The sequence below is a fragment of the Aquarana catesbeiana genome, linkage group LG06, assembly GCF_042186555.1.
Source record: "Aquarana catesbeiana isolate 2022-GZ linkage group LG06, ASM4218655v1, whole genome shotgun sequence".
Taxonomy (NCBI): Eukaryota; Metazoa; Chordata; class Amphibia; order Anura; family Ranidae; genus Aquarana; species Aquarana catesbeiana.
In genome coordinates, this window is record NC_133329.1 from 328,446,655 (window position 1) to 328,463,219 (window position 16,565).

Here is a 16,565-nt window from a genome sequence, read left to right on the forward strand (position 1 = left end):
ACACATCCGGCGTGCATGTGTGATGCCGATGCGCAGTGGAGGAGAGTCCCAGTGGGCATTGCGGCTCCCGCACCGAGACAACACGGGCAGCCATAGAGCCAGGGCCATCTAGTGGCCAGTGCATCTTGTAAATCATAGTATAAACTAGTACCAAACATACTCAAAGGTAATCTAAGATATAAAAGGAAAAACAATTATGCAGTTTAATCAAGGGAAGATAACTATTGAGCCAATAAGGCTAATTGCAGAAATGAGGTTACAACAATATAAAGGTGGATGTCACCATGAGCTTCCATCCCTAATGCATATGAAAAGAAAGGGGGGGGATTTGGGAAAATGGGACTTTAATTGAGGCCATGGCTGGGTAAAGCCATGTGCCTCCATCCCTATCAATTGTGACGACAAAACAAACACTAATGCAGCAAAGGGCAGCAAAGTGTAAACAAGGAGGGTGGGACTTTATATGAGGCTCATGGTGACAAAATGAACAATGTGGACCTAGAAATGAAACATGTTTCAAATCTTTCCGACGGACTTGAGTCCGGTCAAAAAGTCAGCTCATCTGTATGCTAGTCCGACGGACAAAAACCAACGCTAGGGCAGCTATTGGTTACTGGCTATGAACTTCCTTGTTTTAGTCCGGTCGTACGTCATCACGTACGAATCCGTCGGACTTTGGTTGATCGTGTGTAGGCAAGTCCGTTCATTCGGAAAGTCCGTCGAAAAGTCCACCGGACCAAGTCTGCCGTAAAGTCCGCTCGTGTGTACGCGGCATTAGAAGTCCTGCTGAAGCATAAATCACCCCTGCGGCTAGTCCTCAACACAGACCATGTTGGAATGCATGCTGAAGCTTGCTGGAATGCAGAAGGGAGCTGGAAGAGCCGAAAGCACATCTCCCGTACTTTACATACTGTCCAGCCATTGAACAGTATTTGGTTATTGTCTCTCAGATAATACAATCTAGATTGTATTGCAAGATAAACCTGTCCTGTCTCTTGCTATTTGCATCCTATTTAAGTGCACACATACTGTCCTGGCTAATGATGAACGAAAGTATGGGCTCCAAGAAGCTGTCACATGATAGCAGGCGCTGGCCCAACCAGCTTGGGCCAGGGAATTCCAAACCCTGCAGCTGAACATAACAAAGGTGCAAGGACGGTAACTGATGTAATTTTTTATTTATTTCAGGCACTTATATAGCGCCATCAATTTACGCAGCGCTTTACATATACATTATACATTCACATCAGTCCCTACACCCTCAAGTAGCTTACAATCTAAGGTCCCTAACTCACATTCATACATACTAGGGACAATTTAGACAGGATCCAATTAACCTACCAGCATGTCTTTGGAGTGTGGGAGGAAACCGGAGTACCCGGAGGAAACCCACGCAGACACAGTCATTGACTAAATATGGCCATCTGATGCTAGATCATTTCTACCAAACACATACCTATATACTACATCCACCATTTAAAATTTTAAAAAGAGGATTCAATGAATCCCTAACATACCAAACCCAATCAGATTCTTCCATCCTTACATGTGGCACACAGGTTTTCCCAATATCCTACAGTGGTTGCAGAAAGTCCTCGGAAATGCAGAGAGCAGGACTGACATGGCAACATCAGTTCCCCTCTCTGCATGAATACACTATAAGTGAAAGATCCTGTGGGGATGCCCCCCAACGGGGAGGGCCATGATGCCCATTTATATATATATAAGTCCATAGTCTTCCAAGTTGAAAAAATAAACAAATTGTGATGGTTGTCTTTTTGTGTTATATAAAGGTAAGTAACTCCTGCGCTGTCAAGATGAAGGTGAAGATAGGGGGCTGTCTTTTTGTGTTCCTTCCAGCAGATCAGATCCAGTGCTGGCAGGTCTGGGCAACTCCCATTTGTATTTGCTTCCAAAGCAACCCACAATGCTAACAGGCATGTGGGCTGGTATAAAAATAGCAGGAAAGCTGCACACTCATCTTTCCCATACTATAGAGATTCTGGAAGCCTGCCTTGTCAGGCTGGTTTATTCAAGGGTTGGGGGTTTAATATTTTTTTAACAGAAAAAAAACCCAAAGAAAAAAAAAGCATTTTGCTAGCAATTGCTGTCCGTGGTGCTGAAACTATGTTTATACAGACAGATTAGAGAAAGGGCTCCCATTGTTTAACAAGATTCACTCAAAGACTCCACCAGAAATATGAAAATAAACGTTGCTGTACTTTAGATATTCCATTGCCATTTCTAACTTGATTATGCAAGATCCATCCTTCAATTGCCTGCATAATAAATGTAGTGCATTTTGCCCCAAATTAATAGAGGAATCCCAAAAAATCTTTGGAGAAACATTTGGGTTAATATTCACTATGTGAATTGCACTCTATTGTCCCTGAATGAATAACCTTTGCAGTGAATAGGGGATGTCCACAGTACTGAGACACTTCCTAATTGGGAAGCCAAAGTATACAGTATAAGGATAGAAACAATGAGTCAGAGCTGAAAATAAGATAAGAATCCTAGGAGAGATGTGTTGAAGGATTCTTAACTCAATTTAGGGAATATAAGGGCTTTAATGGAATATATTTTTTACATAGGTGGAATAAGGCATTTCTCTTATTGGTCTCATGTATTTATTTAATTTGTTAGCGAGGCATTTATCAGAGCAGGTAAGTGGACAGGAAACACTTGCCCATCTATCTTTACTATAATGTAAGTATAATGTAACCTTAATATGGCAGTTTGCTGACCTTATAACAGCCTTATTTTCCCTCTTTTTCATTACTATTTCTGTAGTTTTAAAGACAGCCTGGAGAAGTCTTCATATTCTGACTGGTTAATAAATAACAGCATTGCTGAACTAGTTGCATCAACGGGTCTTCCAGTAAATATAAGTGACGCATATCAGGATCCTCGCTTTGATGCGGAGGTGAGTGTACTGATTGGACACACAGCCAATAAAAAAACTGCTTAAATGAATCCTGAAATAAGACCAATATGTTGGCTGCCTTTAATGACCTTTCTTTCTAGAAATGTGAGTTGATTGGCTGTCATGGTGATCCAATTATTTCAATATTTTATAACTCTGAATTCACTGACACGTACTATATATAGATCAGTAGTTCTGACGTAACTACCCGAATGCTTGTTCATCCAGTGACTTACATTTTCAAAGCCAGATAAAGCCCAGCAGCTAGCATTTTTAGATGGTTAGCAATGGTAGCCAACATACACTATATTACCAAAAGTATTGGGGTGCCTGCCTTTCCACGCACATGAACTTTAATGGCATCCCAATCTTGGTCCGTAGGGTTTAATATTGAGTTGACCCACCCTTTGCACCTATAACAGCTTCAACTCTTCTGGGAAGGCTGTCCACAAGGTTTAGGAGTGTGTCTATGGGAATGTTTGACCATTCTTCCAGAAGCGCATTTGTGAGGTCAGGCCTTGATGTTGGATGAGAAGGCCTGGCTCGCAGTCTGCGCTCTAATTCATCCCAAAGGTGTTCTATCGGGTTGAGTTCAGAACTCTGTTCAGGCCAGTCAAGTTCCTCCACCCCAAACTCGCTTATCCATGTCTTTATGGACCGTGCTTTGTGCACTGGTCCAAATCATTTGGTGGAGGGGGGATTATGGTGTGGGGTTGGTTTTCAGGGGTTGGGCTTGGCCCCTTAGTTCCAGTGAAGGGAACTCTTAAGGTGTCATCATACCAAGACATTTTGGACAATTTCCTGCTTCCAACTTTGTGGGAACAGTTGGGGGTGGCCCTTTCTGTTCCAACATGACTGCGCACCAGTGCACAAAGCAAAGTCCATGAGCGAGTTTGGGGTGGAGGAACTTGACTGGCCTGCATAGAGATCTAACCTCAACCTGATAGAACACCTCTCTCTCTCCAAGATCAGTGCCTGACCTCACAAATGCGCTTCTGGAAGAATGGTCAAACATATTTCCTCATAGACACACTCCTAAACCTTGTGGACAGCCTTCCCAGAATAGTTGAAGCCATTATAGCTTTAACGGGTGGGCCAACTCAATATTGAACCCTACGGACTAAGACTGGGATGTCATTAAAGTTTATGTGCGTGGAAAGGCAGGCATCCCAATACTTTTGGTAATATAGTATATTTCTATCAGATCATGTTCACTTTAATATATTTTTAATGCTAGTATGCCTATGTTTTTATTGTCTTCCAACAATTCCTTCACTAAGATGTACACTGTGAGTCAGTGAAGGCTCTATTTGTCTGTATAGTGTTGACTGCCCAGCAGGTTTTCAAGCACTGTGAACTGGAGGCATGCAGTATGTATGCCTCAGGCTTAGGACGCTTTAAATGTTAGTTGTGCAGTTTGGCAAATATTTATGAATCACAAGAGTGATTTATAGTTATACTTGCAGGGGAAACCAGTTAAAGAAAATGTATTTTAAAAGCAAAGGGGTTAAACTATTCATATGTTTGAGTTTGTGTAGGTGGGTAAATGCAGCATGCTTTCTTGTGCAGCTTGCATCTGAGATGGGTAGGGATGCACCGATACCATTTTTTATACAAGTACGAGTACCGATACTTTTTTTATAGTATTTGCCAATACCAATTACCGATAATGTTTTTTATACACTTCAGCTGACAGCAGTGGTCCAAAGCATTAAAAAGTTATTCACAAAACAAAATACATTTTTTTTTTAATTTTGCACTTTTTTTCCATGTGAAACGTGAAAATATATGTAAAAGGTATAAGAATATTAACGAAAAAAGCAAACAAAAAAAAGTTTTCACTATAAATATAATATTATTATAAAATAGAAGTGAACCAAAAAAAAAAAATCAGCAGAAGAATAATAATTAAGGTTGATTCAAGTAAATTAAGGGTTAATAAGGGGTTAAACAAAGGAACATTTAGTAAAAAACAACTTGACAGGTTGCTTTAAACTGAATTCATAGTTCATCCCTTTGATCTGTACATGAATAAACAGAAAGATACAAAAAGATACAATGTTTCCTTTTATCTTTCTGTTTCAGGGACTGAGCAATGTTGTTGATAAACATTGCCCAGCTGCATTTTTTTTGACAGCTCCAATTGCCAGGACTTTGTTCACACTTCAGCTGCCAACAGATGAACCCCACTGACAGCTGAATGAGTCGTCGGTTGTTAAGGACACGGTGGCCCTGCTCCTTAACAACCGATCATTGACGCTTTTTTTTTTTTTTTTTTTTTTTTACATTTCCCCCACTGACAACTGAAAGAACTGAACCTGAAAGTATAAGTTTCAGGTATCGGAGCATTTGCACGAGCACTAATGCTTAGTATCAGCACCAAAACCGTTATTAGTATCTGTGCTACCCTACTTCTGGGTTCTATTAGGGTTTCTTTACAAGTGCTTCTGACCTGCAGTTGACTTCCTTTTAAACTGTTTCAAGACAAGTTTCCATTTACATTCCATTTACATTCCCATTGACTTGTATGAAGTGGTTGTATGCTGAGAAAATCAGCATTAAAAATGCACCCAAGCCATGTTTTTCCAGACTTGTTTAGGCACGTTTAACTGTGTTTGGCAATTGGGTGTTTAGTAAATTTAAATGGCCAAATTTTTCATTTATTCTGGCCATTGAAATGAATAAGTGCCCAAATGCCAAACGCGGCTGGCGCTTAGGCGCTTTCAGGTGCATTTAGCTGCGTTTTGAGTTTTTTATGCTCAAAAGCTCCTCTCCTGAACTCGATTCTTCTGCATTTACGAGAAGGAGCTTTGACTGCCTCTAAACGCTGCTGCTTTTAAACTCCTCCAAAAGCCTGTGTGTGACTTTTATTGAAGCGGATGCAGGTGCTTGGGCAAAAAAAGCCCCAAAAAATGTCAGTTTAGGAGCAGCAGTGTGCATGAGGCCTTAGAAGAGAATTTTCTTTACATTGTGGGGATTCCCACTTTCTTCCTGTTGCAATTCTTAGGCAGCAGTGTTAATTTCATTGCCGAAAAAATTTTCATCAAAATTTTCCTTAGCTGCCTTTTTACAGTGATCAAAACGAAATGAAAAGTACACCACATTTTTGTCCACTGATGAAAACTATGGCGAAAATCAATTCTGCTTTCGTTAACAAGGGAAACAAAAATGCGAGGGAGGGACGTTTACCCACGTGAACATACGGTTTCCCTGGATCTCCACCTGTGTAGAGCCCGTGAGTGCTTTCGCTCCCAGCAAGCAAGTCTGTAGCATGCTTAGTAGTTAGCACTGTGCAGCATTACAGGCCTCCTCAGATGACCGTCCAGAGCAACACCAGGCATGTACTGGCCATCAGGACTACCTGGAGTTTCCCGGTGGGCCGATGGCTCAGTGGGCCAGTTTTTATGCAGAGTCCGGCAACAGCGGGAGCGTGGCAGCAAACAGCGGCAGCAATTCGGGGAAGGTGGCCAGGGAGGAGGGCAGTTGGATGTGAGAGCCCGGGACAGAGAAGAGCTTTATCCCCTCCCTGACCACCGAAGAGGCGAACAGGAGCGGGCGCAGCCACCTCAATTTCTCCACCTCCTCTCTGCTCCAAGAACAGTGTGGCCCGGGCTAGAGGACAGGCTGACTGGGGGCCTGGAGGAAGAGGACAGGCGAGAGGCGGAGGCTGCCAAGGAGCTGCTGGAAGGAGCAGAGCAGCGAGAGCAACCCTGGATCAAGAGGGAGACTCAGTGCTGCCACTGCTGGCCATCAGGTACCCGGCATCCTACACATACCTGGCCACACACAGAGCCTGCATGGGGGGAGCAGAGGAGGGACTGCAGATAGGGACAGTGCTATGTGGTCTATCTCTGCCCTCCCCTTTTTCTCTCAGCCCCCCTGTCTCCCAGCCTCCCTCTTTCAGCCCCCCTGTCTCTGTCCCCCCTGTCTCTCAGCCCCCCTGTCTCTTAGACCTCCCCTCTGTCTCTCAGCCCCCCTGCCTCTCAGTCCCCCTCTGTTTCTCAGCCCCTCTGTCTCTCAGCCCCCTCCTTTGTCTCTCAGCCCCCTCCTCTGTCTCTCAACCCCTCCTCTCTCACCCCCTCTTTCTCACTCACTCCCTCTCTTACACTCACCCCCTCTCTCTCTCTCACCCACCCCCTCTCACCCTCTTTCCCTCAACCCCCTTCTCTCTCACTCCCACCTCTCTCTCTCTCACCCTCTGATTATATAAAATAAAGGATGTGGGGCCTTTTGGTGGATGTGATTTTTTTTTTGGGGGGGCAGCATTTTATTCAATTAAAGTGGGCCGGTCTGGATGAAGTCAAGGGCCAAATTTTTGTCCCAGTCCAGCCCTGAGCAGCACTGTGCATTACAGGACTCCCGACGAGCATCCCGACTCACGACCTTCCAGAGCAAAGCATTGTGAGTTTGTACATTACAGGCCTCCCTTCAGACCACCATCCAGAGCACTGTGCCTTGAAAGCCTCTCAGACCACCGTCCCAGAGCACTGTGCATTACAGGCATCCTCAGACCACCGTCCAGAGCACTGTGTGCATTACAAGCCTCCTCAGACTGATCAGAGCACTGTGTGCAATACATTACAGGCCTCCTTCTCAGACTGTCCATGTCCAGAGCACTGTATGCATTACAGGCCTCCTCAGACCACCGTCCAGAACACTGTGCAGCATGACAGGCCTCCTAAGACCACTGTCCAGAGCTCTGTGCATCATTACAGGCCTTCTCAGACCACGGTCTAGAGTACTGTGCAGCATGACAGGCCTTCTCAGACCGCCATCCAGAGCACTGTGTAGCATTACAGGCCTCCTCAGACCATCCAGAGCACTGTGCATTACTTGCCTCCTCAGACTGTCCAGAGCAGCTAAATCTGTGTCTGAGTTTGTTCAAACCTTAATACCATAAAAAATAACATGACATTAGATATTTTAATCCAGGAGTAAATAGTGAGTTTGTAAATTGTAGAGAAATGCTTAAATAATGCATTACAATTTAACTAAACCCATTCGATTCTAGTCGACTAAAATGTACTGCAGATTTTATCGACTATATGACTAAAACTAAAACAATTTCAGATGACTAAAATGGGACTAAAACTAAAATGGCATTTTAGTCAAAAGACTATGACTAAAACTAAATCAAATTTTGATGCCAAAATTAACACTGTGAGGCAGGAAGTGAAGGAACATCTCACCAATTGGATACAGGCGGCAAAAAAAAAAAAAAAAAATCTCGCAAGGGTTTTATCACTTTCCAAAAACTTAAAACAAAAATTTTGGCTAAACATAAAACTAAAATAAACATGTCAGTAAGAGCCACCATTTCTCAATTCATTGTTAATGGTGCAAAAAATTTGTAGTAAAGCTAAGAATCACTTAATTAATGAGGCAGCTTTTTTTTTAATTTGGTTTTGGATACAGTGAGGGGGAGTTAGAATCCCTGTTAGGTTTTACAGCTATCCGGAACTTGTTAGAGAGATTTTTCCTTACTTTCTGTGCTGCTGACAACAATTTCACCAAACAGGAAGTTTGATGAAACTGTTCTTGGCAGAAAAGTAAGTAAAGGGAAATCCCTTTAATGCAGCCCTGGGTAGCAGTAAAATCTGACAGGAATTCCTCACAATATCCAAAATTAAAAACTCTGGACATACACCATAATCCTGATATACTGCCTATAGAGGTGATAGCACACAAATCTAAAGATTTACACAACAGCGGTGGCCGGTCCATAAGGGCCGCAAGGGCGCCGCCCCCCTAATTTCCATGCAGGTCGCCGGACGCATAGGTTTCTATTTGTTTTGGTTTTTTTGGAAGCACATGATTAGAGTCTGAGGCTCTAATTGGCTTCATAAAGGTTGGGCTCAGAACCCACCCACTTGTGACATTAGCGAATCAATATTTGCTACTGTCTTCTGGCTTCTCCTCCGAGCTAGTCAGGACAGGAGGCAGATCTTAAGACCAGATTAGCTGGGAGGAGAAGCCGGGGAAGCCGCAACTTTGGATGGAGTGAGTGCGGACCTGGCGGGGGGGTTTGTTTGCCGCCCCCTCCCCCCCCAAAAAATTTACACATAATATCATGGTTGTTGGTTACAGCAGATAAGGTAAGTAAGCCTAAGACCATAACAGGCATTCCACCCCTAACAATTTTTAATTAAATAGCCAAATGACACCCTGTTATAGGCACACTGACAAGGAGTTGTAAATCTTACAAAATGGTGCCAATTTGGTTATGAAAGCAGTACCTGTGAATGTGGATACACTGTATATGGTAGTCATGCCAAATTTGGAATCCTTGCGGAGACAGGACATTACATCCTCCCATGGTGTCCAGACTAGGTGTCATTATGAAGTCCAAATAGAAGCTGCACTCCTGACAGTAATCGATCTTGTAATGATGGGTGCTTGAAGTGAATGCCATGGATGGTGCCATTTCAGAACTAGATGCAAAGATGCAACACTATGGTGCCCTGAAAAAGGGAAATGTCAGTGTCTTATGCCTTATGTGATGCTGTCTTCACAATAAACAATTAAAATTAATTTATTTGGACTGTTGGTGACTTTGCATCTTTGCTGATTAGGTATCAGGTGACAACAATATAGTTACTCTGTAAATTGTAGCTGATTCTGGGCTTAACGTTTTATTAAACCCAAAAGATAACATTTATTATATTGCAGTTTACCATTTCTTAGATATGATGGCTGCATTCATTTCTTTTTTTAGGCTTTGTTTCTTCTATTTTCATCTGGTAAACCAGCCAGTAAGTCTGTTTTTTGTTTTTTCAAAAGAACAAGCTCTCCAGCCAAATGTATCAGTTACAGAGATGAGACAAATCAATTAACACTAGCAGAGGTGCTTACAGCGATCAGCTTTTATTTATTTAAAGGTATTTATCCAAAAATAAAATAAAAGCCGTTTGCCATAACTGCTTAGAAAGTATTAGCTGCAGCTTGACTTCAATTTGTTAGTGTATTTAAATATTTAAATCTGCTAGTGCATCTAACATTCCCCTCCCCCGTACTGATTTATTTAGAGTGGGAGAACTCTAATACAGGAGGTGTGTTACTGGCCAGATCACCTGGCAAAACAGAGGGAAAAAAGCATAAGAAAAGAAAACAAATGCAGCCAAAACATCTAATGATTGGTAAGCTGCAATATATTATATTTTTGGTTTGGGGTTTAAAGTGTTTGTACCCTTTAAAAAAAAATGGATCCCGTTCCTTTAAAGCATTTTATACAGCACAGTGCATGTGCTGTGTCATTTGGCCCCCTGTATCACCTAAGAAACCTGACTGATCCTGCCAGTTTCCCAGTTTCTGCCCTCCCCCCTGTAAACTGACCACAGTTTATCATGGCTGCTTAGCCCTGACACCATGGTCAGTTTACGTGCCTCCATGATCTGCTGTGTCTCCTCCCTCCCACCCACCTGTCAGCTTTGTCCACACTATGATCCTCCCCTCCAGCTTGTAAAATAATAGTGTTATGTCTCTACAATCCCTTCTGTTAGATAATAACATGTGCCTCATGTATGTCCTTTAATTTAAAAAGCCGATATCTACCTTCTTTTAGAGCGCTCACGTGACTCCTCAGCTCTCTCTGCCTCTCCTCCCTCCTCCTGGCTGACGTCAGTTCTCGGCCCCTATCTGTCAGACAGGGAGAGGCGAGAGTCACGTGAGCGCCGGGAGACACTCTGATATAAGGTAGAAATCTGCTTTTTTTAAAATAAAGGATATACAGTGGGGCACATGTTATTATCAAACAGAGGGGATTGTAGAGACATGACAAGTGGCTTTACAATCACTTTAATAGCAACTAAAAATAGCCCCTGCACTTGACATCTGTATATTAAACTGTTTAGCTAGAGTTCAGTAACCTTGATATACATTCTTATAATCTCCAAATTACAGCTATGAAAAGTCAATAAGAAACAGAAATCTGTATGTACTCTACAAAAACAAATATCACAGAGCAGCAAACCTCCTTGGGAACACTAAAATTGCAATAAATCCTGAAGGAATAGGTAAAATCCTAAACGGCATATAAAAGAATACAAAAAAAGTTTCCTTCATATAGGTATATGCTGCAAATGTTCTTATAGGTGAAAACAAAAAAGATAAGTAGTGTCCATATAAGGTGCAAAGTAGGTAAGTGGCTGTATATTTAGCAGTGTCAGCATAAAAGGACAAAGTGCTGGTGCTAGTGACAATCCTCTGGCATAAAGTGCTGATGATAGGTGACTTCCTGGTTCCTGTGCAGAGTAATGTATAGATGTACCCTTACCTTACTGCTGTAAGGTAACAGCATGTGGGTTGTCTCAATGTGTTTCTTGGCAGCCTCTCAGTATGGCGTATCCAGCTCTACTGGTGTGTATCTCTAGTCTGGAATCAGAGTCCCCCTATTGTCCCTGGTGTGTCCGCATCCAATGAACCTCGCAATGGGGCACGTGGGGATATAAAGAGGGATGCACGATAGTGTAGTATTTCCAAATGTTTATTGACAAAACAGTAAAAATAAAATCAAGGTACCCACAATAAGAAGTATCAAACAGGCATATAACAAACGAGCTGCGAGCTCGCCCACGTCACTTCCCGTGCCTCGTGTTCCCTCACGTGTTCGTTACTGTCACATGATTTCATCAGGGGATGAAGAGTGTGTACATTACAGGCTTCCCCTAATGAAGTCATGGTTGCATCATCATGTTGTGTGGATGTGTTTCTTCAGCAGGGACAGGGAAGCTGGTCAGAGTTGATGGGAAGATGGATGGAGCCAAATATAGGGCAAGCTCAGAAGAAAATCTGTTAGAATCTGCAAAAGACTTGAGACTGGGGTGGAACAAACCTAAACATACAGCCAAAGCTACAATGGAATGGTTTAGATCAAAACATATTCATGTGTTAGAATGGCCCAGTCAAAGTCCAGACCTAAATCCAATTAAGAATCTGTGGCAAGACTTGAAAATTGCTGTTCACAGACGCTCTCCATCCAGTCTGACAAAGCTTGAGCTATTTTCCAAAGAAGAATGGCGAAAAATGTCACTCTCTAGATGTGCAAAGCTGGTAGAGACATCCCCAAAAAGACTTGCAGCTGTAATTGCAGCGATAGGTGGTTCTAAAAAGTATTGACTCAGGGGGCTGAAAACAAATGCACACTACACTTTTCACATATTTATTTGTAAAAAAAATGAAAACCCATTTACCATTTTCCTTCCACTTCACAATTATGTGCCACTTTGTGTTGGTCTATCACATTAAATCCCAATAAAATACATTTACGTTTTTGGTTGTAACAAGGCAAATTGTGGAAAATTTTAAGGGGTATGAATACTTTTTCAAGGCACTGTATATTGGTGGACAGCAATCAGGAGCTGTTTGTGAGGAACGTCCATTTGCATTTTAATTTGAGGATACCTGGGTTGAGCAGCGGTGACTGTATTACTGTATATTCTACAAAAACATCAGATTTGGTTCTAAATAGTTGGAAAAGTTGATATGACTGTGATATACACACAGTTTACTTGTGTCATCCGTGTGTTGTACCAGGTACATTGCCAAATTTCAAGAATGAAAGAATATTTCAAGAATACCATTATAGCCAAAGTTATGGCCATAATGCTTCATGCTTTCTAAAACATATACACAATACTTTATGTGAAGTTTGAACAATAAGAAAGCAGTTATTGTATCATACATGTACATGTTTAAAATGTACAATCATTTTGTTCAGCTGCTGATCATATGAATATTTAATGTGGATAGTATGAGAAAAGAAGCTCTACAGATGGGACTCGCTTATTTGGACAAGCAGCATAATAAATCACACACTGAGCTGCAGGGGATGTCCTAAGCCTGCTTGTTTAGAAAAACAGGCCTCGGCTGCCAAAGTTTTTTTAAACGGTTAAGACAGGCTGAATATACAAACTTCACTTGTGTCTTTGTCTAATGACAGTCTAATCGTAATAAAATAATATTAATAGTCATAAGCAATAACTATTTGAGATTTTTGGGAGAAACATATTTTTTGTCTGATATTTCCATATTACATTGTCATTCATTTGCTCAATTACAATTAGGGACTGATTTCAGGAATGAATATCATTATCCAATCTCCGTTATGCTTCACAGTATTACTCAATATCACCACCGGCATTTTACGTCTCATTTATAAAATACAGGTATTGAGCTGCAAAGCTTAAAGTGGAACTTTAGGTAATAAATAAAAATAGGCAAACAGGCAGAATTATTAATGCAGAAGAGACACGCTTTGTCTCTTCTGCAATAAAATTACCTACCTGCCTGTCCACCTACAGTATGTACAGTGAATTGCGCACGTTCAGCTCACTGTAGAAATTCGGCAATGTCAAAGCCAACGGAACTTCTGCACATGCACAAGAGTGATGTCATCCCCGCCCAGCCAATGAATTTGGCCAGTGCTCAATACTCGGAAGCCAGCCGCTTGAAGATGTCAACAGCCTGCGGGGATCTTCGGGATATTGCATCACTGGAGCCAAAAGTTCAGTTTTAAGACAAAGCACATCCTTGGTGCATTATCATACCTTCCAACTTTTTGACATGTGTATGAGGGACACCTATTAGAAAAAATATGTAGGCAAAGGACACACCCCCTACCATACCCCCTTTAAAGGAGAATCATACAAAAAAAAAACCTATTAGACCCCTTTCACGCTGAGCCGCCCTGGGCGTCAGCAGTAAAGCGGCGCTATTCTTTACTGGCGTTATTCGGCAGCTAGCGGGGTGGTTTTAACCCCCCGCTAGCGGCCGAAAAGGGGTTAAATCCGCCTGCAAAACGCTGCTGCAGCGGCGCTTTGCCGGCCGTATAGCAGCACTGCCCCATTTTATTTTAATGGGGAGGAGCGGTGGACGAGCCGTGTTTTCACCGCTCCTCCACCACTGCAAAGAAGCTGCTGGCAGGACTTTTTGTGACGCCCTGCCAGCACAGCGCCCCAGTGTGAAAGCACTCTAGATTTCACACTGGGTTTGCAGCTGAGGCTTTTTTAAGGCACTTTACATTCGCTATTATTAGCGCTGTAGCGCCTGAAAAACGCCTCAGTGTGAAAGGGGTCTTAGTTAAACCCACAAGTTTTTACCACTACTATTCTTCTATACTGACATTTGAAATAAACAGACGCAGCGATTTAGAAATTGAATGTAAGGTTTTGCACTGTGAAACACTATTTGAAAGATAATAGTGCATTTTATATACAACTATATACTGTAGATCAGACCAAAATGAATGAGGAGAGAGGCTCATAGGGACTGAGTGAGTATGGACAGCATGTAATACACCATTAATTGATAGTTTTTTTATGATGTGGGTCTCGTGACACTTTAACTGCTTGTTTAAAACAGTATTACACCCAAAACCAATTGTTTATTATATTGCAGCTTATAAATTCTGCATTTCTGGTTTTGGATTTATAACGTTTTAAAGTGGAGCTGAGGATAACATAACAAATAACATATATGATGCAGTCTATTACTAGCATTAACAAAACATTTCATGTGTCCCCTATATCATAGTTTTATTACCTGTTAATCCTAATAGTAGATCACTTCCTTTATCAGGCCAAGCTGCCCAGCAAAATCTTTAGTTATAGAAACTGTAAAAAAACATGGCACTACTGGGAAAACTTACAATGGTAAGCCTAAATATATATAGTTTAAGCCATTTTTCAAAAAGAAAAAAAACATTACTGTACCTGCTTAAAAAATTGTATCTGGAGTTGGGCTTTAAAATGTAAGTCCCTTACTTAAAATGGTTGTAAAGGCATATATGTTTTTTCCCTAAAATTATAACCATGTTATACTTACCTGCTCTGTGCAATGGTATTGCACAGAGCGGCCCTGAATCTCCTCTTCTTAGGTCCTCCACTGGTGCCGTGTGCTCCTCCTCTTTTCTGAATGCCCCATAGCAAGCTGCTTGCTATGGGGATAGGGACGTTTTGTGAAATCAGTGGGTCTGTGTGCAAGATCATAGGTTGGGCCCCAATGCTTGATAAAAAAATAAGGTGTGCTTAGTGCGATGCAGCAAAGAATGGGCATGGTTTTCATTTTGTCAGGGTTGCTGCTAGTATTATAAAAGGCTTGGGACACCTTTGGGCAATTTCAGTGTGGTAGTAATGCGACACACAAATAGTGGGCGTGGTCAAAGTGTGTTAACAGTGGGAGGGGCTTAAAGTGATTGTAAAGGAATTAAAAAAAAAAAAAAAACAACAAACATGTCATACTTACCTCCACTGTGCAGCTCGTTTTGCACAGAGTGTCCCCGAACATCCTCTTCTGGGGTCCCTCAGCGGCTCTGGCAGCTCCTCCCCGCATCAGATAACCCCCTAGGAGAAGCGCTCTCCCGAGGGGGTTACCTTGAGGGCGCGCTCCCGAGTTCAGCATTTGCGTCCATAGACATGAATGCCGGATTCAGCCCCGCCCCCCGCCGCCTCCGTCATTGGATTTGATTGACAGCAGCGGGAACCAATGGCTGCGCTGCTATCAATCTAGCCAATCAGGACATGAGACACCAGCTAGAGCTGGTGTGCTCGTCCGCGGCGTGAGAAAGAGAGGATTCAGGTAAGTAAATCGGGGGCACTGGGGGGCTGTTGCGCTGCAAGAGGTTTTTCATCTCAATGCATAGAATGCATTGAGGTGAAAAACCACGAGAGTTTACAACCCCTTTAAAGGGCATGGTCAAATAAATCAAAAACCTTCTTATACTCTAAATATGCTTAGATAGGTGTGCCACAAGTAAGAGTCTCACAGACATGTATAAACCTCAGCATAGGTGAAACACTGCCATTACATATGATTTTGTGTACACTGATAGAGAGATAACACTTTATCTGAGCTTACCTTATAGAAGAACTTCACTAGAACAGTCAGGAACTTCTTGACAACCAGCAATTGTTAAATTTGTGTATATAGTGCAGAAGTCTGTAATGTACACTATAGTATATATAGTTCAGGAGTCTGTAAAGCTTTCGGTTTTCTTTTTTTTATTCAACCAGCCTGCTGAACAAGAAAAAAACAGATTCCCCTATCCACACAAATTAGGGGGATGAGGGAGTCCTTCCCACCAGGACATTACCTGTCCCCCAGTACAACTCTCCCCCAGGTCAGTCTGCCCCCCCAGTACAATATTACTCCCCCCCCAGTTCAGTCTGTCCACCAGTACAATTCCCCCCACCCAGATCAGCCTGTCCCCATCCCTAGTACAAACCCCTCAGGTCAGTCTGTCTGCATCCCCAGTACATACCTCCCCGCAGTTAGTCTGTGCCCATTATATTTCCCCACCCAGATTAGTCTGTGACCAGTACAATTCACATCCCTCCCAGGTTAGTCTGCACCCACTACAATTCTACAAACCCCTCCCCTAGGTTAGTCTGTGCCAGGGGCATTGCTAGGTGGCAAAAAGACCAGGGGCTTCAGCCTGAAGTCCAAGGCTGGCACGGGGGGGGCCTCTAGTGGCGCTGGGTTTTTTTTTAGTTAGGCGGAGGGGTTGTGTGGTGGGGGTAGGCTGACTTGCTGGTTGCTGCCTGGCTTACCAGTGCCAATCAATGCTGATCACTAAACTGACCTACCTACCTGACCCACACTGACCTACCTGACCTACACTGACCTACCTGACATACACTGACCT

The 16,565-nt window shown here is 42.6% G+C and overlaps 1 protein-coding gene across 2 annotated transcripts in view; it reads left to right on the plus strand.

The window, feature by feature from the left end:
* PDE11A (phosphodiesterase 11A) overlaps positions 1-16,565 on the plus strand; it is a 988,141-nt gene that overhangs the window by 600,545 nt on the left and 371,031 nt on the right. For both annotated transcript variants that reach the window (XM_073633831.1, XM_073633832.1), the window contains one exon: positions 2,794-2,926. In XM_073633831.1, the coding sequence (XP_073489932.1) occupies positions 2,794-2,926 (133 nt within the window). The remainder of the gene's footprint in view (positions 1-2,793; positions 2,927-16,565) is intronic.